At 44.1% G+C, this 26,564-nt stretch overlaps 1 protein-coding gene across 18 annotated transcripts in view; it reads left to right on the top strand.

Annotated features, from left to right (window-relative positions):
* Positions 1 to 26,564, top strand: part of ERC1 (ELKS/RAB6-interacting/CAST family member 1) — a 551,656-nt gene that overhangs the window by 103,211 nt on the left and 421,881 nt on the right. For all 18 annotated transcript variants that reach the window (XM_043540362.1, XM_043540357.1, XM_037877967.2 and 15 more), the window contains exon 3: positions 7,283 to 7,699. In XM_043540362.1, coding sequence (XP_043396297.1) covers positions 7,283 to 7,699 — 417 coding nt within the window. The remainder of the gene's footprint in view (positions 1 to 7,282; positions 7,700 to 26,564) is intronic.

Raw genomic sequence — 26,564 nt, 5'->3', positions numbered from 1 at the left:
TTTCCTTTGACTACTCTAGCATATTAGAGTGTTTGTGACTTCTGCCAGGGAGAACAAATTAATATATAACTTAGAAGCCCAGTGACCTGCTAAAAGTGTATTATGGTACAAAAGTGGTAGCCAAACAGAATTTTCAGGAAGCAGTTACTGCATCTGACAGCACTCAATTAAAATGTATTTGTTCTGCAGACTTTAAATTCTAAGAGTCAGATGTCTGCATCTCAGTCTTGGTTTCTTTTGGACTACAGGACTATCAATTTGTTTACTCCTGTCGGTTCTTTTTTAGGATTTAAATTTACAGTGGGTGCTTTTTTCTACAGTTTCTTGTGGATGTGTGGTTGCTTCATGATACCCCCTTAAACCAGTTGAGTCATTCATGAGAGTCTGGTTCAGCAGACAGATGTACTACCAACAATCTTAAGCTCTTTATCTATAGAATTTGTTTACCTCCTTGCTCTTCTGCTGTCTCAGAGATAAATCAGTGTAAGGTTTTTTAAATATACAAGTTAATTCGTTTGGCTCCCACTTAAATTAAATCCTGTTAGAATCATAGCTTTGCTTCCGAGCTAAGCTACATGCTATAAAAATCACTCTGTCATTTCCATACAAATAAGGATCCTGGTGCCCCTGAGCCATCTTACAGTCAGCATGTAGTGTTTTTGGAATCAGCAAGTTCTGTTTCATCAGGGCCCTGCTGGACACCTGACATTAGCCCTTTTGTCAGTTTCTCTGCATGGGCTGCAGCTGAATGTCAGCAGGGACTCCCTTCAGATAGACAGGCTTTTGCCTTGAGTATGCATTCAGCAGAATCTGTATCTCAGAAATGTTGCCAAAATAAGAACACTTTGAGAACGAGAGAGAGAGAGAGAGAAAGACTTCCTTATTTTCTCTCGTGATTTGCGATTGAGTTTTGCTTTAGTGGCCCTGGTTTTTCCTAATATTTGGAGCATGGTTGCTGCCCAGCTCTGTGTAGCTCATCCTTTTCCTGACATTTGGAATACTCTCATTTCAGGGAAGACTTATAAAGATAGCTTTTTAGAGAGGACTTTTAGTTTTCATATGTGCTGAGATGCTGGCAAGAAAAGCAAATTCATGATCTCATGTAGATTCTGCCAATTTCTGTGACTACTAAGCAGTTGAGATAGGGAGAACTTGTGGTGGAATCCCTCTACTGGTAATGCTTACCTCCCTGTAAGACACCATACAGTCATTCCAACTTCTGTTCTCAGAGGCTTTCTTTAACCTCGTGTAACGGGGTTGGGGCACCTCCTTGTGGCCATGTCTGGGGATTAACTCCTTTCTAGTCTGATGCCCCCTTTCTGTTGGTTGCTCACACTGCATTCCCCCCCCACTCTCCAGGACTCGCAGTGCTCCTTCTTTGTGATTCAGCTCTTTGGACAGATCGATGCCCCTGAAGGGTAGGCCTATACAATGAAGTCCCACTGGATCACCTGTTTGTATGCTGTTCCAGGCAGTCTTTCACTCCAAGGCTAGGTCCTGTGCCACTTTCCCAGCAGCTGGGAGGAAACCTGGAGTCGCCCACTACTATGTACTCCAGCCTAGGGACCCTATATCCAGCAACTATAGTCTGCTTGCTCCCAGACTCTGTTGTTGTTTCACTGGACTCCTTCCCTGCTCCCTTTTTTATCTTCTGTTCCACCACCCTTGGTTTGCTGACCCTCCCAGGGGACTACTTCCCCTATCTGACATCATGGCAGACACTGTAGCCCCGAACAAACCTCCCTTCTCCCAGGGAGCAACTACAGACTACTTCCCCTGCAGCCCCTTTCTGTTCTCAGCTTCATCCTTTTATACAAGCCTAGCTTGCTCCCTCCCAGGTGAACTTCATCTTCCATTAGGCATTTTTGATTCCAGGCTGTGCTCCAAGTGCAGCATAAGAGGTTAATTGACCGAATTTAACCTGCTGTGTCTTGTGTTGGGTGGACATCCTATCACACCTTGATGAACCTAGTTTGCTATAATTTATATAGTATTTTTCTGTCCATTTTCCTTTTTCCCTGTAAGCTTTCTGTGCTCTATTGATCATAAAGGTACATGTACAAGCTACAGAGAATACAAAGGTAACTCAGTCTTTCCCGGTACTTAGCATTTTGCATCTAGAGAGTTCATAGAGAGTAGCTTGGTCATTGAACAGAGCCGCAGAGAACCACAAAAAACTTGTGTGTCATCTTGGTGATGTACTGGCATCTACATGTCATTAATCTGTCACAGTAAATAATTAGTTGTGTCATATATTGACAATCATCATGACACAGTATTATGTAACATTGGCATGGTTTTCCCCTTGCTGCTGGGATAGGCGAGGAACTCCTTCCTCTCTTCTGGCTGCTAAAAAGGAAGTCTTCCTCCTCATCTTCTTGACTGCTGGGAGGGGAAGGTGTGTGTCGCCTCTTTCTACCTTGACCTGACCTGGCTGCTGAGACAGAAGGAAGAGGATGTCTGTTGCTCTCTTTCTATTTTAGTCACACTTTCCCTCAACAGGAGGGAAGTCACACTAGGGCTTGCCACACCACCAGTTCATTTATCTCAGTGCTTTTGGAACTGCATTGAATATACTGAGCAACATAGTATGCTTTTGTGATAGTGCTTTTCTTTCTACAGGATTTTGATCAGACCCAGAGGTTCAGAGTTTTTTATGCCAGCACATCAAGAACTGAACGAGTTATATCAGCTTTGAGTTGACTATCCCGCTAAGACCTCCAGGGTAATCACTTGCATTTCCTCTCAAAGATTCTCTCTCTACCTTTTCATCTGCAGAGGGCTAACTCACTAAAGAGGGAATTCTTCATGTTCAGTGAAATCTAAAGACACTGTCAAGTACTGTAGGTTCCAATTTTTACCTACTCTTAAAATTGAGCTTTGTTAACAATATGTTAAAAACTACAGCATCTTCTTCATGGAAACTGAAATTATTGAGTGTTAAAAATATTAAAGGCATTACAAAAATAGTCTTACATTTATTTTGAGATCATGTGAGACACTTGCAATGAGCTCTTTCAAGCTTGTGTGAAGTTTCAAGTGAATTCAGGATCTGAAACTAGGCTTAGCTTTTCAGTGGCCAATATTAGGTGGATTTATAAATAATATGTTCCCTTTCTTTCCCAAGGAATTGCAGTGATTAAAGAATGCAGGCAGAGAAGTGGATGAGAAACAGTGGTAAAACTCAGTTTATGAGGGAAGTGAGTATGTCCTATTTAAAATGTAGAAGAACAGTATGCCCACCCAAAGTATCACCTTATAGTTCATACCAACAGGGCACTGTTCCATTGGTATCAAAAACAGAAAAGCAGCCTATTAGCCAGCAGACAAAAGAACTCTAGAGAGCAATAATATCCTGGGAAGAAGAGCGTGTCAGTTTTCCTGCATCTTAATTTACTGCTACACTGCATGCTATCTTTTTTTTTTCTTCAGTTAAGTAGTTCAGAGTACGTAATTGTAAGCAGTAATTAATAAACCTATTGCTGATCTCTTATTTGCAAACTGTTTAGCTCTCTTCTTTCTTCCTAGGAAACATACTTTGACTACATTTGCAAGTTACTGACCCTTCCACGGGGTACAGCATAACTCTGTTGTCCTCACCCATGAATCTGAAATGACAGGAATCCCATAAGTGCTGCTACTATTAGCATCAACATTTTTCTCTTTAACTATTACCCTATTTTGAACTACTTAAAATAGCTTTCAGTTTCTCAGCTCAGATGTTGATTGTTTGCATCTGTGGAAAATCATTCATGCTGAATTTGGGGAGATGTTTTCCTGGGGTACAGCTTTGCCTGAGACATGATCCTACATCAATTAGATTATAAAAATTCAAGTCTAGGAAGTTTGTTGTGGTGCCTTCTTTTTAGTTAGGGTTATAAATAGCCTAAGACTGATTCTGTGGCAGTACAGGAAGCCACTCTGCTGTTCTAATGCATGTGGCGGCGATTCAGAGGAAGCTGCTACTCCTGCCTTCCTGGAGGGAGGAAAATGACAGAGTGGGGGCGAGGTCAGTGTAGATACATGTGAAATATGGATGTTAAGCAGACCATGCTCTGTGATTGAAATGGGATGAGTATAGTTTCCCAAATAAAGATAAGTTCCATTTTGGTGTATAGACTAGCTACCTTAGGTATTTGCACTGAGCTTAGTGGAGCACTTTCCAATTGTTTGGTGCAAATTCTCTTGTTAGCAGTGCAGCCCCATTGGTATTGCAGTGGTGTAAATTAGGAGAATGTGAATGCATGAAATTTGTTCTTACAATTTAGTCTGCATGGATGAGTTGGATAAACTGTAGTAGTTTGGCTACCCGCCTTCCTCCTCATTCACATAACATGTTTGCTGTTGCACTTCTGAGCTTTAAAGAGTGGAGCTGTAATGACATTTTTGTCTGGAATGCAGCCTGGAGAAGTGACACTGGCAATTGTTTCAAAGAAGATTGAAAGCTAAAAGTGCTTTACAATTCCAGGTTGTGGTGTGCTCAGCGCATAAGTTTTCTTCCATTTTGCAAGTAAATGAGTGGGTAGAAATTCAGATTACCACATACACTTTACCTTACAGCACACAACAAATAATTATCCATATTCAGGAATACACCTGTGTGAGAGATCCAGAACCATCATTATAACTTAAGTACTATTTTCTGCTGAACTGAAACAGTAACTGTCAAAAAGAAAAGGAGTACTTGTGGCACCTTAGAGACTAACCAATTTATTTGAGCATGAGCTTTCGTGAGCTACAGCTCACTTCATCGGATGCATACTGTGGAAACTGCAGAAGACATTATATACACAGAGACCATGAAACAACACCTCCTCCCACCCCACTCTCCTGCTGGTAATAGCTTATCTAAAGTGATCATCAAGTTGGGCCATTTCCAGCATAAATCCAGGTTTTCTCACCCTCCGCACCCCCCCCCCCCCACACACACAAACTCACTCTCCTGCTGGTAATAGCCCATCCAAAGTGACCACTCTCTTCACAATGTGTATGATAATCAAGGTGGACCATTTCCTGCACAAATACAAATACAAAACCTGTATTTGTGCTGGAAATGGCCCACCTTGATTTTCATGCACGTTGTAAGGAGAGTGGTCACTTTGGATAAGCTATTACCAGCAGGAGAGTGAGTTTGTGTGTGTGGTTTTTGGAGGGGGGTGAGGGGGTGAGAGAACCTGGATTTGTGCAGGAAATGGCCCACCTTGATTATCATACACATTGTGAAGAGAGTGGTCACTTTGGATGGGCTATTACCAGCAGGAGAGTGAGTTTGTGTGTGTGTGTGTGGGGGGGGGGTGCGGAGGGTGAGAAAACCTGGATTTGTGCTGGAAATGGCCCAACTTGATGATCACTTTAGATAAGCTATTACCAGCAGGAGAGTGAGGTGGGAGGAGGTATTGTTTCATGGTCTCTGTGTATATAATTTTTTCTGCAGTTTCCACAGTATGCATCCGATGAAGTGAGCTGTAGCTCACGAAAGCTCATGCTCAAATAAATTGGTTAGTCTCTAAGGTGCCACAAGTACTCCTTTTCTTTTTGCGAATACAGACTAACACGGCTGTTATTCTGAAACCAGTAACTGTCAAGTATCATAAAATTACAAATAGAAGAAAAGGTCAAATAAGCCTCAAAAGCTTGAGATAACTCCCTTTGGGGGGGGATCCCAAATAACGGGGCTTGGAGTGTTTGAACTCTCACATAGTGAGGAAAGTAGTACCGAAATAGTTGTTTACAGCCCCACAAACTGCCTTCATACATCAGTCCCTACAATAACAGTGGCTGTTAAAACCACAAAGATAGACTAAAATCATGTTTTTATGAAGTAGCAAATATCTCTTACTCCCTGTTCCCTTTTTCATAGGAATATGCAACAAACAAATTACTGGAGGAATCCTACAGTCTCCTTGATTACATATCCTGTGCATTATACATCTTGCTTTCTGTATTTAACTTTCAAATATAAGGTCCCTTCCCGGAGTGGTTTATTTGGATTTTATTTAGATTATAAACTGCTGGGCTATTTTGCCTCCTGTACATCAGCCAGCCAAGAGATGACTCTCATGAAACCTGTCCTTTCTAGTGCTTACACTATTGCTACCACTGGTTGCATCTGTGCTGTTTTTGGAAGTTGCTGTAATATAGGCACTTATTTTTCGAGTGTCGAATTCAATTCAGCTGGCCTGTTCAAAGGCAAACTGAATGTTGTCAGTCCCTTTGCCTTTCCCAAGAAAAGAGGATAGTTTTGTGGTTGTCTCAGATTTGTCAGTCAGACCTCCTTTCTATTTTTGCATCTTCTACAAACTTCCTGTCTTGCCTGGATATTATTTCATTCAGTGCCTTGTTTTTTTCTCTGTAAATGGAAATAATGCTTACCAGCTCACAGAGCAGGTACATCTACACAGCAAAACAAACAAAAAAACAACTCTGAACCCCATGGAAGCAAGTCTCAGAGCTCGACTTGGATTCATGGTACTCACACTATGGGGCTAAAAATTACAGTGTAGACTTTCCCACTTGGGCTGGAGCCTGGACTCTGAGACATAGCTCCCTCACTGGATTTCAGAGCCCAGAACATCTGCACTGCTATTTTTAGCCCCATAGCAGGAGCCCTACAAGCCTGAATCAGACCAGGCTTTGAGACTTTCTGCTGTGTGTGTGTGGTTGCATTGTAACAGAGCGAATTATTCTGCAGTCCGATGCTGACATCTTTTTAATAATAATGATTTTTGAGGGATGGGAAACAAAATGTAGAACTAACTTTTTAAAATAATTTGATATTGCTTGTTCATGATCTACCACAGTGTTTCCTCCCTCACTCTATTAGAAGGTCAGCACTAACAACCAGTGTCTCTTTACTCCTTGTTTGTTTGCTGACGTCCACAAGGAATTGCTCTACTTCTTGGACCTTTGATGCTGAAATGAGATGAACTGAGAATAACAGATTAGCGAAGTGTTCACTTATACTTTTCAGTATATTAATTTTTCCTGGTAATACTCTTCCATTCTGAACATTGACTTGCACAGGTGGGTGGAGATAGGGGAATTACGTGTAAGAGGATCTTTCTCCGTCATTCAGGGCCTTACAATTTGCAGCTCAATAACTCCCCCCCTCCCCCCACGCCCAAAGTTGGGGAAATTATAGTTATCTGCTGTCAAAAATGTTGAGTGTTGGCAGCTTTTGTGTATTCCTTCTGACTGATTGGTCAAGAGGATTCAAGCAGCCCATGTATTTACAATTTTTCACTAAGGAAGGGAATTCACTGATTTAGTTTTCTGCTTCCAGCACATGCAGATGACGATCCAGGCTCTCCAGGATGAGCTTCGGATCCAGCGGGACCTGAACCAGCTGTTCCAGCAGGACAGCAGCAGTAGAGCCAGTGAACCATTTGTGGCAGAGCTGACAGAGGAGAACTTCCAACGGCTTCATGCAGAGCATGAGCGCCAAGCCAAGGAACTTTTCCTGCTGCGCAAAACCTTAGAAGAGATGGAACTGCGCATTGAGACTCAGAAGCAGACCTTAAATGCCCGTGATGAGTCCATCAAAAAGCTGCTGGAGATGTTGCAGAGTAAAGGACTGTCTTCAAAAGCCACAGAGGAGGATCATGAGCGGACAAGACGGTTGGCTGAAGCAGAGATGCATGTCCACCACCTGGAGAGCCTGCTGGAACAGAAGGAGAAGGAAAACAATATGCTGAGAGAGGTGAGTGACCCAGACATTAGCTTATCTCAAAAATAATTCATTCCATGAGTGATCTTCCTGTCCCTGCTTTCCAGCGTTAATCTCTGCTAATTCATGCTTGTATACCTTCCATTCCTTTTCTGATATTCACCCTTTCACCACTGTGGGATCAGCATTTCCATTCATGGATAGGCTGCAGATTAAAAAATAATCTGATGGAGTCTGTCCCCTAAATTAAAATCTCTCAGTGGTTTCTCGTTTGTTTTTGTGTCCTGTCCCCCCGCCCCGTCCCCTCCCAGCTCTTGTTTGCCTTTACTCCCCACATGAAGCTGTGGAAGTTCACTATCATGGGAGTGTAACATTCATTCAACTTTTTTTTTTTTTTTTTTAAATTGAGAGCAAACATCTACCTGTATTTGGGAAAGCACTGAGAGAAATCTTGGCAGCATTAATGGATGATCACTCTACAGTTTCCATGGAAACAGTTGACTTGCTGTGAAGGGTTTTTATGACAAAAACATTAGCTACCTCAGATGCACAGCCAAAAAAGGTTATTTAAAGGAACACTGTTGCAAAAATTTATAACAAAACAGTACTTAGATATGTATTCTATATTGTGGACATATGATGATAAGCATTCTTAAGTATAAATCACCCACAACCAGTTATAATGAAATGTAGGCTACTAGTCCTTCAAACAGTACTTATCTGTCTTAGAGAAATACATGAAAATCAGCAATGTGCATCCCTCAGTCTGCAGCCAGCGTCATTAAATTTCTTGTCACTGTATTTCCCCTATTACCTGTAGATAATGTAACAATTAACTCTGAAAATGCTGGCATTTTCCTGTTGATACATGGATTCAACAAAGGCAAAGTTTTCCAAAAAGTTAGGGTTGCAGAATTATCATGATTGCACATAAAAATTTGGTTACTGAACATACTGTGAAAAAGCTCTGTCCTTGCCTCCGTGGGTCCTGCGTTTCCTGGCGGATTTCACTAGCCTCAGAGGCTCACTGTGACCCTCCACATAACCCTTCTTTCTCTAGAGACAAGGGTCACAGTCTACTGAGCCATTTTCATCATAAGCCAGCAAGGGAGGCGAGGAGAAGTTATCCTTCCTTGCACAGTCTCTGTTGTCTCCCAGTCTCAGTGATTAATCAGGGGGCAAAGGTGGGGGTGGAGCCCAGGCCCACCCTCTACTCCAGGCTCCAGCCCAGGGACCCTAATAGTATCAGCTAAGGCAGCTGCCCTTTTAGAAACATGACATGTACAATTCCCTGGGCTACTTCCCCCACAGCAGCCCTCACTTCCTCAAGCTCCACTTCACCCTTACCTCAGGGCCTCCTTCCTTGTGCCTGATATGATGTGTACTACTCAGCCTCTCCAACAGCACAACTTCCTTCCACAGCTCCTGACATGTACACCCACCTGACTGACTGGGAGGCTTTTAACTAGTTTCAGCCAGCCCCTGATTGGCTTCACGTGTCCCAATCAACCTAGCAGTCTCCCTGCCTTCTGGAAAGTTCTTAATTGGCCCCAGGTGTCTTAATTGACCTGGAGCAGCTTCCATTTCACTTAACCTGGTACCAGGGATTTGTTTAGCCTGGAGCTAATATATCTATCTCCAACTACTTTTCTATAGCTATCCGGCCTTGCCCCATCACAATACATATAACTAGGTTCATAATTACCAAGTTTGCACACACAAATTAGTCACATAATTGCACAGGCTTTTTGTTCTCATATGTTTTTTGAAAATCTGGCTTATTTGTCTGTCTACACATAGGGCCCAAACCTGATCCTTTGGAAACAGGAGGGAGCAGGATCATTCACAAAGTTTCTGAGATGGACATTCTGCAGCAACCAAAGGGTTGCATAACTCCTTGTTATACATTTTCCATCTCCTGTCCATTTACATTTGTACTCTTATCGGTTTCTCTATGTAAGGAAGATAGAGTCCAGAGAATTTCCTGGCCAGATTTAGGCCATTTTTTGGAACAGTAATCTCTTGAATGCCTGGAGTGAAGATATTATATTTCCAGACTTTCTCCATTCAGGGTTCTTGTCTTTTTAGTAAACATTGTTACTGTTTGTCCCCCTCCAGGCTTTTATTTCTGTAGAAGCTAACATGGCTTTGTGATGGGGGTAGACTAGGCCCAGAGACCCCCTGCTGGAGACCTCAGAATCCTGCCAGGCTTGTCTCAGGAAAGGAGCAGTGGAGAGGTCCTCCAAGTGGGCTAGAGTGGCTGCAGGGGAAGCAGCCTATCAGGGCCCAGGAGGGTTATATAAAAATTGCTGCAGACCAGAGCAGCAGTTAGTTGCTGCCTGGAGCTGGAGCAGAGAGGACTGTGTTCTTGGCTGGCTGAAGGAGCAGCAGGATCACAGACAGCTCAGTGTGGGCAGGGACCAGGGAGTTAAGAAGGAACTCATGGGTGGCTGTTGGGACTGAGCATAAGACAGTTGACGGCAGGGACCAGAGGAGCAAAGCAGGAGCTTGTGGCTGGCTTCTGGGACTGAGTAAGTACTGAGCCCAGGGAGGGCTGCAAAAAGACAGTGTCTCCACGGAGGAAGCCCTGGGGGTATGGACCCATACCGGGGCTGGGACAAGTTAAAGACTGTATACCCCTGAAGGGTTTTGTTCTGTTTCACATACGGACAGTGTGCGTGACTTGGCTGGAGGGCTGAGTCACTGAAAAACTGTCTGAGAAACCACTGATGGTCACCATAAACTGAAAGACTGCAGATGCACCCAACCAGAAAGGGGCGCTTGTGAGAGGTGGGTGCCATGCCATTACAATGTCCTGACCAGAAGGGGGGCTTGCAAGAGATGGGTACCATGACATTACAATTTCCCGCCCAGAAGGGGGGCTCACAAGAGGTGGATGCCAGGCCATTACAGGCTTCCATTTATTCCCTCGCTAAGCACCAGCATCAATAGTGAGAGGTCAGGAGGAATATGTACTTCTTGAGAGAGAGAGATTCTGTTGCAGAGCAGCAGGTGTTGGGAGCGAGACATGAGATAAGGAATCTTCAAAGTGCAGTTGAATTGCTGGAAATCTTATATCTTGGATTATTTAATCCCTAGGCCTTCTCAGGAAAGGATTTCTTGTGGAGAAGAGAGAGATTACTGTATGGTCAGTTTTATTGTGTGTCTTAGGCAAGCGACATTTGGAACTTTGCAATTACTTCTTGGTGCCAATCCAATTCTGAAGCATCAAGGAGGGACTAGCAGGATATTTCATAATTTATTACTCGAGTTACTGTTTCGTTGCCGTCTCTGGTACATAGAATTGATACATTTAGAAAAAGTAATTCCTTTTAAACTAGTGTAAATGGTGGCTTCTTTGTAATTTGAAGTTCTTCTTTGAGAGACGTCCCTATGGGTGCTCTACTGTAGGCGTGACAGCCCCCCGTGCCTGGGATTGGAGATCTTTAGTAGCAGTGGCAGTTGGACCACACATGCACTCCTCCGTATCTTGTTCTATGAGCAGCATCTATAGATAGTGCTGTGCAGTTCAACCACCCTAAGGTTCCTGGACTAAATAATGGAAAAGCTGATATGGGATTCAGTCAATAAAGAATTAAAAGAATTGGAATATAATTAATACCGGTCAACATGGTGCAACCTTTTATTTTATTTAAAGGTGAATTTAGTAATGTATTATACCATTGTGGGTTTGGCTCTGGTAGCTAGAGTTTCAAGCTTAACAGAGTGAAAGTCACCTCTGCGACTTTCTTCAGATTTAGAGCCTCTAGGAACACACAAAGACCAAGGATATGGACAACATATACATTTACAAGTACAAGCTCTAGTCCATTTTAAAGTTTTATTAAAGTTACAATTAAGGTTATGATTACCCAAGCACATGGAAATTCTGTAAAGACCTATGCACAAGTAACAAATATAGTCATACTCACATTCTTAACAATATTCTTAGGGTCTGATGGATGCCTTGTCAATTGATCATCAATAGAGGGATGGTTCCTGATGGGGGTTTTCCTGTAGGGGACTAATTTGACCCAATCTGGGAGTCCTCTTTTATCTTATGATTCTGACTACTACATATGCTGTGCGCATGTGCATGAAGGTGTCTGCTCTATCTTTCCTTATTTGTATTGTGTCCCCCCAAGAATATTGGGGTATCCTGTTTTTTTATAAGTTGTTTGTAGTTCCTTTTATTCTCATTGGCATTGATGCACAACCTTTTTCCTGCGGGTAAGGCACGTACTGGAAAAAATGTGCCTCTAGGTCATTTTGTGATCTAAAATTAATCTTGTGGCTAATTTTTTGCAATACCATTCATTGGTACATCTTTTTCCATAATCTTGTGGCATCTGGTTATTCTTCGGTTACTTATGTCAAGCATTTCTTAAGCCTAAGGTGTAGTATGGCTAAGCTAAATATTACAGGCCTCAGCCTGTAGGTCTTGTGTTTCAGCCTTACTTACTTACTTAGCTAATACTTTGGGCCCTACCAAATTCATGGTCCATTTTGGTTAATTTCATGGCCAAAGGGTTTTTTAATTGGTCAGTTTCATGATTTCAGATGTTTACATCAGGGTGGATTTGATTTAAATCAAACTGATTTAAATCACTAGTCAGGAAGACTTGATTTAATCATGGATTTCTACATAACAGTGCATTCTTGTTGGTCGTTATAACCTTAATATATATTCTTCACAACTCAGAGATATAGGTTTCATTTTAGAAGGTACACACTATACATTTTTAAAGTGATTTTGAAAACTTTTCAAATTTGTTTTACAGCTCTATCAGAAAATGAATGATTGTTCGGTTATTTCATTTACCAAAGGTAATTGAAGTAGCTAGTTCACCTCCCAATGACTTCATAAATATCTCCAATTCAACAGGTTAATCATTAATATTTGGAGGATTTTCTTGCCATGCTGTATTAAGAGAACATCACCAGACAGACATTTAAGTTGTTTTATTTAACTAAGACTACGACGTTATGTATTCAACAGCAAACATATAATACACCTCTGCCCCAATATAACGCGGGTTCGCATACAACGCGGTAAAGCTCCGACACGCTGCTCTGAGCAGCATATTAAGGGTGCCGGGCCGGGGCTGAGGCCAAGGGGTTGGATAAGGGGCAGAGGGTCTTGGGGGCAGTCAGGGACTCCTCCCCAAGAAGGTCTGGGAGGCAGGAGCTGTGGGGGGAGCATTTTTGGAGGCCCCGCAGTCCCAGAGTGGCCCGGGGGATTAGCTGGGGGTCGAGAGCAGCCCACTCCGCTTCCCTTGCCCCGGCCCCAGCCGTGTCGCTCGGGAGAGGGGGCTTGGGGGAAGGGATCCCTTGGGGGAAGCAGAGCAGCCTGGCCCCAGCTCGCTCCACTCTGCCAGCTCCCAGCCGTGGCGCTCCATGGTGCGGGACCTTTCCCCTAGCGACACGGCTGGGGACGGGGCAAGGAAAGCGGGGCGGGCTGGGGCCGCGTCACTCCACTTCCCGCTGCCGGTGAGTACGAGAGGCATCCTTTCCCCAACTTTAAAGGTGAAATTGTAAAAGGAAGATCTGCCTATTTCAGCTGTTTATTTTTTTTATCACAACTGCATCTAAAATGATAGTGTCATATATTTTTTGCTCAAACATGAAAATTCAAAAGTAGTCCACAAGGAAGACAGGCAGTCCTTAAGAAAGAAGAATGAAATAAAAGTTTACCAACCTGAAGATCCTGGATGTTCAGATGTGTTCCTTTCATCATCTTCAACGCAGCTTCCTCCTGAAAAGGAGCAATTCTCATGATGTTTCATTCGGGCAACCAGGGCTTGCATTTCTTTGTTGCGCTGTTTGCATTTTGCACGCGTGCCTGTTTTACCCACTGGTAGAGGAACTTCATTAAAATATTCCCAAACTGGGTCTCTCTTACGCCTGCTGTCATTATAGGTTTTCCCTTCTAGTGAGAGAATGGTATGGTAGATCTCAAATCAATGAAGGCTACACTCAGAAAGACCTCAAGACTTCTGGAATATGTTGCTCAAATAATTTCACTTTTGTTTCTACTGCCTGTCCCTCCCTTCTCACAATTCTCTCCAGACTGCTTCTCCTTGTCCAGATCTATTCCGCCCTCAACAATCTTCTATTCATTGAACTTTTTGAAACTTTGCACTTTAGAGAGAGGTAAGGGACTGTTATTTCTCACCTCTATTTAGTTAGTTAGTTATAAACATTTTTTCTGTTAACAAGCATGTCATCTCTGGAGACAGAAATCCACAGTTTTGGAACTGCAAAATTAAGCATCTCTTAATTTTAATTATTATTCTAGACTGAGCACTGAGTCCTATTGGGTAGATGGCCCTAAATAATCTATACAGAAAATTGGGTCCCTAATCCATGAACTATTGGAACTTATTTACAAAATTTTTCTTAAACATTACATGAGTATATTGTCTCATACTATAGAATTAGAATTTATAATCCTTATTCCATGATGAGATATATTTGAGCTATAATGTATCTTAATTAAAACAATCTTTAGATGCTTTTTGTGGAAAAATCCTATTTTATTAAAAAAAAAAAATCCAATTTTTAATTTTTTTAAAAAAGTGGTGTGACCGTGGGGGAAAGAGGAGGGATTTTCAAAGCTGTTCTAAGGCGGTTATAGGATTGCCACCTCACTTCTGTGCTGCCTTCAAAGCCCAGCTCTGAAGACAGCAGTTGCAGAGCTTCCTGCAGCTGGAGGAAGCTCCTGGAGGTGAAGGTGAGTTTGATTTTGCCCTGCTGCTGGGAGCACCCCAGCCAGGGGCTCCTAGCTGCTCGTCCTGGCTGGCTGGGAGGGACAGGATTTGCTCTTCCCCTGCATGGCCACTCTTGAGGGGAGATGAGACCCAGCTCTGGGTACTTTCCCTGGCTGCAGGAAGCTCTGCAGCTGTACAGCACCCCTGGAGCTTCCTGTAGCTGGAGGAGGTTCCCTGAGGTGGGTTTGATCTCCCCTGTGCTCCTGGGAGTGCCCAACCTAGACCTCACCCACTGTAACTTGAGATCATTGCGCCTTGTTCTGTCATCTGCCACCACTGAGAACAGCCTAGCTCCATCGTCTTTGGAACCCACCTTCAGGTAGTTGAAGGCTGCTATCAAATTCCCCTTCACTCTTCTCTTCTGCAGACTAAATAAGCCCAGTTCCCTCAACCTCTTCTCATAAGTCATGTGCCCCAGCCTCCTAATCATTTTCGTTGCCCTCTGCTGGACTCTCTCCAATTTGTCCACATCCTTTCTGTAGTGGGGGGCCCAAAACTGGACACGGTACTCCAGATGTGGCCTTATCAGTGTTGAATAGAGTGGAACAATCACTTTCCTCGATCTGCTGGCAATGCACCTATTAATGCAGCCCAGTATGCTGTTAGCCTTCTTGGCAACAAGGGCACAGTGTTGACTCATATCCTGCTCCTTGTCCACTGTAACCCCTAGGTCCTTTTCTGCTGATCTGCTGCTTAGCCATTTGGTCCCCAGCCTGTAGCAATGCATGGGATTCTTCCGTCCTAAGTGCAGGATTCTGCACTTGTCCTTGTTGAACCTCATCAGATTTTTTTGGCCCAGTCCTCCAATTTGTCTAGGTCACTGTGGACCCTATCCCTACCCTCCAGCATATCTACCTCTCCCCACAGCTTAGTGTCATTTGCGAACTTGCTGAGAGTGCATCCCAGCATCCAGATCATTAATGAAGATGTTGAACAAAACTGGCCCCAGGACCGACCCCTGGGGCACTTTGCTTGATACTGACTGCCAACTAGACATCGAGCTGTTGATCATTACCCACAGAGCCTGACGATCTAGCCAGCTTTCTATCTACCTTATAGTCCATTCATCCAATCCATACTTCTGTAACTTGCTGGCAAGAATACTGTGGGAGATCGTATCAAAAGCTTTGTTAAAGTCAAGGTATACCATGTCCACTGTTTTCCCTATATCCACAAAGCCAGTTATCTCATCATAGAAGGCAATCAGGTTGGTCAGGCATGACTTGCCCTTGGTGAATCAGTGTTGACTATTTTAATCACCTTTCTCTACTCCAAGTGCTTCCAACTGGATTCCTTGAGAACCTGCTCCATGATTTTTCTGGGTACTGAGGTGAAGCTGACCTGTCTGTAGTTCCTTTTATTCTCCATCTTCCCTTTTAAAAAGATGGGCACTATATTTGTCTTTTTCCAATTGCCATGAGTTTTCAAAAATAATGGCCAATGGCTCTGCAATCACGTTAGCCAACTCCCTCAGCACCCTCGGATGCATTGCATCCAGCCCCATGGACTTTTGTATATCCAGCTTTTCTAAATAGTCCTTAACCTGTTCTTTCACCACTGAGGGCTGCTCCCGTCCTCCCCATACTGTGCTGCCCAGTGAAGACTGAGGCAAAAAAAAAAAATGCATTGAGTACTTCAACTTTTTCCACATGATCTGTCACTAGGTTGCTTCCCCATTTCAGTAAGGTCTCACACTTCCCTGACCACCTCCTTGTTGCTAACATACCTGTAGAAACCCTTCTTGTTACCCTTCACATCCCTTGCTAGCTGCAACTCCAGTTGAGCTTTGGCCTTCCTGTTTACACCCCTGCATGCTCAAAGAATATTTTTATACTTCTCCATAGTCATCTGTCCAAGTTTCCATTTCTTGTAAGCTTCCTTTTTGTGTTTAAGCTCACCAGAGATTTCTCTGTTAGGGCAAGCTGGTTGCCTGCCATATTTGTTGTTCTTTCTGCACATCAGGATGGTTTGTTCCTGCGCCCTCAGTAAGGCGTCTTTAAAACACATCCAGCTCTCCTGGACTCCTTTCCCCTTCATATTAGCCTCCCAGAGGATCCTGCCCATCAGCTCCCTGAGGGAGTCAAAGATCAGACCCACCTCCACGTCTGGAAGCCGCCTCTGGCTGCAGGAAGCTCCAATGCTATTTCCCAGCCCTGGAGCTTCCTAGAGTAGGGGGAATTTACCTGGAGGTGGGTCTGATCTCCCCCTGAGAATGGCCGTGTAGGGGAAGAACAAATCCTGTCCCTCCCCAGCCCAGCCGGGACTAGCAGCTACGAGCCTCCTGCTGTGGCGCTCCCAGCAGCACAGGGGAGATTGGATTTCACGGAGAAGGACTTATTTCACGGTCCGTGACATGTTTTTCTTCATGTTTTGTTAATCTTGACATCACACAATAAATGAATGATAAAATGAACTAGTAGGCTACAATTGCTTAATGGAAAATAGGTCTTGTCAAACAGACCTTATTTCATTTTTTTTTTAATTTTTTTTTTCTTTTTTTTTTTGAGATTGCAAGTTTGGTTGGTAAAGGTGACTGTATAGATATAATATATCTCGTCTTTTGTAAGGCATTTGACTAGTTTCCACATGACATTCTGAGTAGAAAGTTAATACTGTATGGTACCAATGAAGTACACATTAAATGGGTGAAGGATTGGCTAATTGATAGATCTCAAAAAGTAGTTGTTAATGGGGAATTTTCATTGAATGGGGATGTTTCTAGTGGAGTTCCACAAGGATCTGTTTTAGGCCTGATATTATTTAACACTTTCATCAATGGTCTAGAAGAAAATATAACATCATTGCTGATAAAATTTATAAATGGCAAAAAGATTGGTGGAGTGGTAAATAGTAAGCGTAGGGCAGTTATATAGAGCAAACTGGATCACGTAGTACGCCGGGCCCAATCAAATAGGCATTTTAGTACAACCCAATGCAATGTCATACATCTAGGAAAAAGGAAAAAGAAAAATCTCCAAGGTACCTTGGAGAGATGAGTACTCCTAAGCGTTTACTATTATTACTCTTGGATGAATTCTGCACCACTCTATGGGTGCAGAATTCATATCATGCACAGATTTCTTTACTCCCTGCAGAAAAATGGGGAAGCAAAGAAATCTTTGGGTGAGACGCATCCCTTCCCTGGCAGCCTAGGCGTGTCTGTTCGAGTGCCGGGAGCAGCCAGCAGAGATGTAAATCACCACAGGGGCTAGGGCTGGGCGTGTGTGCGTGGAGAGACATTAATCACGACCAGGGGGCGGGGTTGGATGGGCATGCATGGGCACAAGAGAGAGACTGTCCATCTAGCTCACCCAGAGTGGAGGAATAGGGCTTCTGGTTGTTCGGAGGTAGGTGTGTGCAGGCTCTGTCCCCTCAGGCAGAAGAGAAATGTAGCAGCTTGCCTACATAGTTGTTAATGTTCCTATTGTTAGTTAATTGTTCCCTTTCTTAGTCAGTTTCCCCAGGAGTATAAAACACTTTTAAATGTTTTAAAGCTCCTTTAGATTGCCAGAGTACTGTAAAGGAGCCTTATTGTAAAGGGACAGGAAGGGAATCCTCAGCTAGGAAGATCTGTGCTTTCTCCCTTTTTTCCTGTGCCAGAGTCGCACAATAGGGTGAGATTACAGGATCTGTTTTACTTACCTATTATTTTAAAAAGCTGAGGGCAAAGAAAACATTTATCAAGCAGTCAATAAAATGTCAGGACAATCAGAACCAAGCTCTTCCCAAAGTAGCCAGTCAGGATTATAACTGAAATGCAGGGTATCAGTTACCAAATATTTATAACTTAACTATCATGTTTTTAGGAAATGCTGAATAGTTATTGTGACTATTTCCTGTATAGCAGTTTAAATAAATACCAAAATAATTGAAACTGGTGAGATTATATTGCATTATTTTGACAAATTAAATAGGCAGAATTTTTAATTTTTTGGCACATAATTTTTAAATTTTTGGCACAGAATTCCCCCAGCTTCCCCTGTGTAGCGTGAGCTGTAGTTGACAGGAAATTGGACCATCTAATGGACAACTTGTGTATAGCAGTCAAATATTATGTAACTGTAAAATATTCTGTTTATTCTTTGGGGAATTCTGCAGCACTGCGCAATATAGAATTTTGCAGAAATTAATGACAGGTTTCAGAGTAACAGGCGTGTTAGTCTGTATTCGCAAAAAGAAAAGGAGTACTTGTGGCACCTTAGAGACTAACCAATTTATTTGAGCATAAGCTTTCGTGAGCTACAGCTCACTTCATCGGATGAAGTGAGCTGTAGCTCACGAAAGCTTATGCTCAAATAAATTGGTTAGTCTCTAAGGTGCCACAAGTACTCCTTTTCTTTTTTCAGAAATTAATGTTGTGTATGCAGAATTTCCTTCCTCCCCCGAAATGGGATGCAGAGTTGCTGGCTGCCACTAGGGGCTGCTGGACCAGACAGAGCCCAGCTCACAAATAGAAGACACTGCTGGGGGGAGGGGGAGGGAACTGGCAGGTTCCCAGCAGCTGCAGTTCTTGGCAGGCCCTGAGGGAAGGCGATGGCGGTGCACAGGAAACTCCATGCAAGCCTGGGGCCCAGCATAAGGCTGTTTCTCCTTCTGGATCGCTGGGCAGGGAGGGGATACCAATGTCTGGGCTGGGTCGGAGAGGGTCTGTGGCTGGACTGTGTAGGGGGGCCCTGCAGCTGGGTTCTGGGTGCGGGGAGAGGGTGCAGGTGCTTGGGCTAGGGGGGCCCCTGCAGCTGGGCTCGGGGGGGGGGGGGCACAGCTGGCCTATGGGGGGGTGTAGGTGGCTGTGTTGGAGTGCCACACAGCTGGGCTCTGGAAGAGAGGGGGCAGAGAAATATATATTGTATGTGCTTCGTGGTCAGGTTGAAGCAGGGACCTCAACTTTTGCAAGTCCTGGATCTTCCCTCCACGCCCTCCCCACCCCCATTTTAACTATGTTGTATCAATGGATGTTTGGATTTAAAATTCCTATTTTAAAGGGGAAAAACTCCACCATACATAAGTGTGCATTTCAAGCAGTCACTTATGTGGTATGTACAAGAAATGTAACCGTGTCTCCAAATTATGGTTACTTTAACACCTATGCGGCTTAAGTGCAATCTTAATGGCTCTGCTTCAGTGTTAATAGACAATTGAATTGATGTCTTGTAGTCAGCAGCAGAATGACTGGGCTGAGAAGGAGGTCAGGGTGTACATCTGCTTTACAGTGGCCTGTTTCAAATTTCCCAGGCTTTCAAGGCCGCTGCACAATTTGGAACACCAAGTCCAACAGCTGTAGTATATGAATTGAATGTGTTCTAATGATATATATAGACTATTGGGATGGGGGAGGAGTAAGTGGCTGAAGTCTCTCAACTGCTACCTCTTAACTTATTCTTAAAATTGAAGATTCTACAAACTCTGCATATATGCACTAAACACAATTTTTAATGGTCATAATAAATGTATATATAATTATATGTGGAGTTGATAAACCACCAATAGTTAATGTTGCCTGACAGTTTCCATTACAGGACCCTGTTTTCATTTCCTTATGCCTTTGCCAAACTTTTCCAGAGGTCTGTCTTAAGCTGTTTTTAAGATTTAGCTAAAACAGTTCTGTCATTTTTGAGAATGAGGTTGGAGAAAAATATGTTTTGCTTATGTTACCAAAAAACAAACATCCCCCTTCTGTCTCTTTTTGAGAAGTTCTTGCACTTCCACGATTTGAAGCAGGGATTTGAAATTTGGCAGGAGAGTTGCTCTTGTATTTAGAGTGAGCCTTTTTCTGTCCTGGTGAAAATGTACTGAAATTTGGCCATATAATTAGCCTCTGAAAACATCTCAGTTCACACAGGGTTAAAAGAGAATTGTCAGAGTTGGGCATCTAAATTCTCTGATTTGGTCTTACAGAGCATGCTTAATCCCCTCACAGCTCCTGTATGCCAACCAGACTGTACATGTTCCATCCCACAGCTTGGGCATGGGGTGGTGCTGAGCAGGATTTCCCTGTAATTACTCCTCCTGATTACTGGAGGCCTCAGGGAGATTCTTCCATGTGCTCTCCTTCTGTTGGTATCTTGTCAGTCAGGAGGAGGAGGAGAAAGCATTTGATCAGAAAGCTGAGAGAAGTTTGTGGTGGGGATGAGGTTTTTTGTTTGTTTTTGGGGTGGATTTTTTTTTTTTTTTTTTTTTTTTTGCATGAACCGATGGTGGAAAGGGAGGTAGGAGCCAGAGAACTAGGGGATTTGGGGGTTGTGTAGGAGCAGAGGTGGACTAAGATGGGAGATGGGGGGGTGGGGAGAGGAGGTTTGAATAGGAGTTGAAGTGGGATGAGGGGACAGAAGATGGGGTAGTGGTAAGGAGGGCAGGAAGTGGGAGCACATGGGGCTGGTGTCACAGGGGAAAAGCTATCTGAAACCAATAGAGAAAACTCTCCTCTAAAACAGTGCTCAGGAAATAAATCAGGGATGTGTAGTGAATGAGGCAGTAGTTTGTAGGATCCCAGTCTTGTTTGTTGCAGAAGTTGGAAGATGTGTGTGGCGAATGAGGCAGGCAATTGCAGAAAGAGAATAGATTGTCTCATGGTTAAGGAAGTTAACTATCACGCTTGAGAACTGGATTCCATCCCTGCCTGTGCCACACAAGTCTTAGGTGATGCTGAGCAAATCACTTAAACCAAAATGTTCTAAACTGGCCATTAATTATGTGTTGTTCATTTTTTAGGAACCCTGAGACATCCAAGGCCAGATTTGCAAAGTAGTGAGTGTTCACAACTGCAACTGACATCCTTTGAAGATGTATTTTGAATATACAAAGTGCTATAAAAATGCTAAATGAAAAAATTAATAATTTTATATTCAGTGCTGGGGTTAGATGTTGTGCATTAAATAAAGGCCACAGAGTGAATGAAATGGATAAAAAGAAATATTGAATAACTGTCCCTTCACTGAATGAGGTGTTACTCCTGTGGAAAAAATCTGAGTGAGATAATATAATGAAAGACTCCATCATAACACACATGCACAATAGGGCTGAATTAAGGTTGCCTGGGCCACCTAAATTCTGGCATTCCCTAACTTTTCAGTGCTTGACTTTTTCCAACCTTACTGTTTTTAATTAGGTTGGTGTATGTGGTTTTTTTTCCTTTATGTAACATATAAAGTGTGCATATTTTGATGGTGTCCTTTTCCCTCATCTTTCATATGTTGGTTGTCATCTGAGGTTGTAGGATCTCGGCAGAGCAGGAACAGTCTATGTTTGGAAAGTACCTATCACGTGGTAGATGCTACTGCAATACAAATAACCTTAGTTAGAACTAATATTTTTCATACTGAGCACTGGTACTGCTCCTTATTGAGGGCTATTTACATGACCGGTTATAGTTTAAATTTCAACTGTTTTTGACATTTTCTGGTCAGAAAATATGTGGTTAGAATTTGTCAGCCCTTGGATGTTCCAGTGCACACAGGGTACACTTCATCACAATTATATTTTAGACACAGTATTGTTGTTAAACTATATTAATTGTTCATCTTGATAATCAGCCGTAGGAATTAATTATACTGATGTTTTCCTTCTAAGGAAGTGATGCTTCCTTGTCTACCTGCTTGGCACAATTTACATGCCATACACAGCTGTCCAGTGACTCCTCTCTGTCTGAATATGAACGTTTACTAGAGATGGACCAAACATCAGAAGAGGAATGTAACTCTTCTCATAATATTCTACTAAATATGTGGTGTGAACCTTTCTTGGCTATTCCACTAATCAGATAGGATTTTGTTTTTTGAAAGTACATTTTGTTCATGATTTAGCTTACATGAAAAACTGTCAGATCTTTGAGTCCTAGGTTATTCAGAGAGAAGCCATAGTGATATCTAGTTTCAAGTGGTTATTAAAAATCCTCTGAATTGATGCATGATAGATCTCAGGAACCATATGTTATCTTGAAATAACACGGAACAGAAATTTTGATAATGGGGTCTTCAGTGTAGCAAAACATGGTAGAACAAAATCCACAATGGCTGGAAGTTGAAGCTAGACGTATACAGACGAGAAATAAGATGCATATTTTTAGCAGTGAGGGTAATTAACTGTTGGAACTACTTACCAAGGGTTTCCATCACTGGAAAATTTTAAATCAAGTTTGTTTTTTCTAGGGCTGTCAAACGATTAAAAAAATTAATCATGATTAATCACACTGTTAAACAATAATAGAATAGCATTTATTTAAATATTTTTGGATGTTTTCTACATTTTCAATATATTGATTTCAATTACAACATAGAATACAAAGTGTATAGTGCTCACTTTATATTTATTTTTGATTACAAATATTTTCAGTGTAAAAAAAAAAGTATTTTTTCAATTCACCTAATACAAGTGTGGTAGTGCAATCTCTTTATCATGAAAGTTGAACTTACAAATGTATAATTAGGTACAAAAAAATAACTGCATTCAAAAATAAAACAGTGTAAAACTTCAGAGCATACAAGTCCACTCAGTCCTACTTCAGCCAATTGCGCAGAGAAACAAGTTTGGTTACAATTTGCAGGAGATAATGCTGCCTGCTTCTTGTTTACAATGTCACCTAAAAGTGAGAACAGGCATTTGCATGGCTCTATTGTAGCCGGTGTCACAAGATATTTACGTGCCAGATGCGCTAAAGATTCATATGTCCCTTTATACTTCAACCACCATTCCAGAGGACATGCATCCATGTTGATGACAGGTTCTGCTCAATAACGATTCAAAGCAGAGCAGACTCACTCATGTTCATTTTCATTATCGGAGTCAGTTGCCACTAGCAGAAGGGTGATTCTCTTTTGGTCGTTTGGGTTCTGTAGTTTCCGCATCGGAATGTTGCTCTTTTAAGACTTCTGAAAGCTCCATACCTCATCCCTCTCAGATTTTAGAAGGCACTGCAGATTCTTAAACCTTGGGTCAAGCGCTGTAGCTATCTTTACAAATCACACATTGGTACCTTCTTTGTTTTGTCAAATCTGCAACGAAAATGTTCTTAAAACGAATATGTGCTGGGTCATCATCCGAGACTGCTATAACATGAAATATATGGCAGAATTCAGGTAAAACAGAACAGGAGACATACAATTCTCCCCCCAAGGAGTTCAGTCACAAATTTAATTAATGCATTATTTTTTTAACGAGCATCATCAACATGAAAGCATGTCCTCTGGAATGGTGGCCGAAGCATGAAGGGGCATACGAATGTTTAGCACATCTGGCACGTAAATACCTTGCAGTGTTGGCTACAAAAGTGCCATGTGAACACCTGTTCTCACTTTCAGGTGACATTGTAAATAAGAAGCAGGCAGCAGTATCTCCTGTAAATGTAAACAAACTTGTTCTTCGAGTGATTGCTCATGTGCATTCCAGAGTAAGTGTGCGTGCTCACCAAGTGCACCAGTGCCGGAAGTTTTTCCCTTAGCAGTACCCGTAGTGGAGCGCCCCAGTGACCCCTGGAGTGGCGCCACCATGGTGTGGTATAAGGGGTGCTGAGCGCTCCCCGGCTCCCAGATCCTTCTTGCCGCTAGTGACGGTGCATCGGAACTGCTGTGCTCCAGCTCTTCTCTGTAGCCTTTCCTGTTTGGACTGTTTAGTTCTGTATATCGTTAGTACCTGTAGTTTTAAAAGTAAAATAATATTAAAGTAGAAGAGCCTCTAATAACTGCGCCCGGCTTGGGGCTTGCCCTGTGCCCCGGGCTTTAAGTTGTGCGTCACTTGTAAACAGCCTATACCCATAAGTGACCCGCACACTAGTTGCTTATGCTGTTTTGCAGAAACCCAAAATTTGCAGATCGTTTAAGCCCTGAACTAAGAAGCAACGGGATATATGGCTCTGAGCCATATTGATGGAGTCGGCCCTGACCCTGACACTGCTGCGCCGCTCCGAGTCAGCACCGAGCACCGTAACATCGGTGTGTGGCAACCAGCGGTGCCTTCCACCGGCCGGCACAGCTCCACATCCACAGGACACTCTAAGAAGATGAAGAAGTGACCTTCTCCATCAAGATACCGGGATAAAGCTGGGGGCGAGCTTAGATCTGCGATGGACAGCTCTTGATCCCCATTGGACTCGCGGTCTCCGACGCATGTAGAGCAGCCCACTCTGAACTGGCCTCTGGACGCCAGTGGCCACATACAGGTACCCTCCACACCGGAGGCCCTGCAGGCGGCTCGAGATGTAATGTCTGTTTCGGTACCAGCTGCACCGACCCCAGCAGCTCCCCAGTCCAGAGGCAAACTGGCGCTCGGACCACCGCAGTCATCACCTGGTCTGTACTGCTCATGCTCGCGGAAAGGATCCAGGTGCTGCTCTTCGCCGAGTGACCACCCCGCTCGCAGCCCACACTGGTCTCCGCCTACCCCCACCCAATTGGCTGGCTGGGTGTCGAGCAACAGGGACTCGAGGCACCACTCCGCATCTAGGGAGCGCAGGCCTCAAGGTCAGAGCACATACCTCCGGGACCGATGGCACTGGAGGTCGCCAACTCCGAGAAGCTGCCATAGCCCCTTGCGGTTCCAATGTCGACGCCGCTTGCGGTTTTCGTCCCGGTTGAGTTCCCTGGCATGGCACTGCTCCCGCAGCCCCAGGCATAGATTGCTGGCAACCAGCTGCAGCAGATCCGCCCAACGGCACCTTTCGCAGAGCAGCTACTACAGATGGTACTCCCGCTCCTTGACACGGGACTCATGGTCTCCGGCCTGGCACCGCTACTCATCCCCATCCCTGGATAGCGGTCATTCATGCGCCAGCCCAGCCTCCCCTCAGAGCCGGCAGCCAGCGGACCAGATGAATCTGGCGGGGCAGCCTGCTCCAACGGTGCCGCAACACGTGCAATGGCACCAGGCTTCCTGGCCAACGGCCTAGTACCAGTGGACCCCACAGGCCCCGACGCAGACCCCGCAGGTGGCTCGCTTGGTAGCCGAGGCCTCAGACAGACCATCAGCCTCCCTCTCTCAGCCCCCCAGGAGGGGTTCAGTGGAGCGCTCCTCCCCGGCCCCTCATTCAGAAGGGGACCAGGCGCTGGGGACTGCAGCACCGGTGGGAACGCAAAGCGCCGCGCCTTCATCCTCATCCTCCCCAGATGAGGCCATCACGGTGCCCCCTCCTCCTGTTCCCCAGGAGGACACAAAAGCCCACCAGGAGCTCCTGAAAAGCCTCAAGCCTCAATTTACAGACTCAAGAGGTGGAGGAGCCATCAGACTCCCTCTTTCGTGTCCTCTCAGCCACAGAGCCGGCTAGGGTGGCCCTCCCCGTCCATGAAGGGGTAGTGAAAATCTCCACTGCCCTATGGCAGACCCCATCTTCCTTGCCCCCCATCTCTAAGAGGGCAGAGTAGAAGTATTTCATGCCCACCAAGGGGCACAAATATCTCTATACTCACCCTGCCCCCAGTTTCCTGGTGGTCGAAGCAGTCAACCACAAGGAGTGCCAAGGCCAGCCTGCTCCCACCCCTAAGAATAAGGACTCGAGGAGGCTAGACTTGTTTGGTAGGAAGCTTTATTCTTCTTCAAGCTTTCAACTGAGGGTGGCAAACCACCAAGACCTGCTGGGCAGATATGATTTTAACTTACGGAGCTCAATGCCAACGTTTACATACTCCCTCCAGGAACGTGATAGGAAGGAGTATAAGGCCCTGGTGGAGGAGGGCACCGCTGCTGCCAGAGCAGCCCTTCAGGCAGCCTCGGACACAGCGGACACGGCAGCAAGAACCATGGCCTCTGCAGTGTCCATGAGGAGAGCATCATGGCTCCTGCTGTCCGGATTGTCCAGTGAGGCACAGAACTCCTTACAGGACCTGCCGTTTGATGGTAAGGCCCTGTTTGCAGAACAAACAGACCTGAAGATACACGGTCTGAAGGACTCCCACACAACCTTAAAGACTCTTGGCCCCTATGTCCTGGCCCCGGCCAGGACCAAATTCAAGCCTCAGCAGGCCCCCAGCCAAGATACCCACTCCCGGCATGAACCTTCTTACAGGAAATCTAGAACCTATAGGAAACGTCCACAGTGGCAGTCTCAGTCCGCCCTCCAGCCTGGCCCCTCTAAGGGCAAGCAGGCGGGTAAGCGCCCATTTTGATGGGACGCCCAGGGATGACTTACCAGTCTGCACCAGGGA

Source organism: Chelonia mydas, chromosome 1 (assembly GCF_015237465.2).
Source record: "Chelonia mydas isolate rCheMyd1 chromosome 1, rCheMyd1.pri.v2, whole genome shotgun sequence".
Classification (NCBI taxonomy): domain Eukaryota; kingdom Metazoa; phylum Chordata; order Testudines; family Cheloniidae; genus Chelonia; species Chelonia mydas.
The sequence above is the reverse complement of the archived record's forward strand: the minus strand, read 5'-3'. Positions and strand labels throughout refer to the sequence as shown.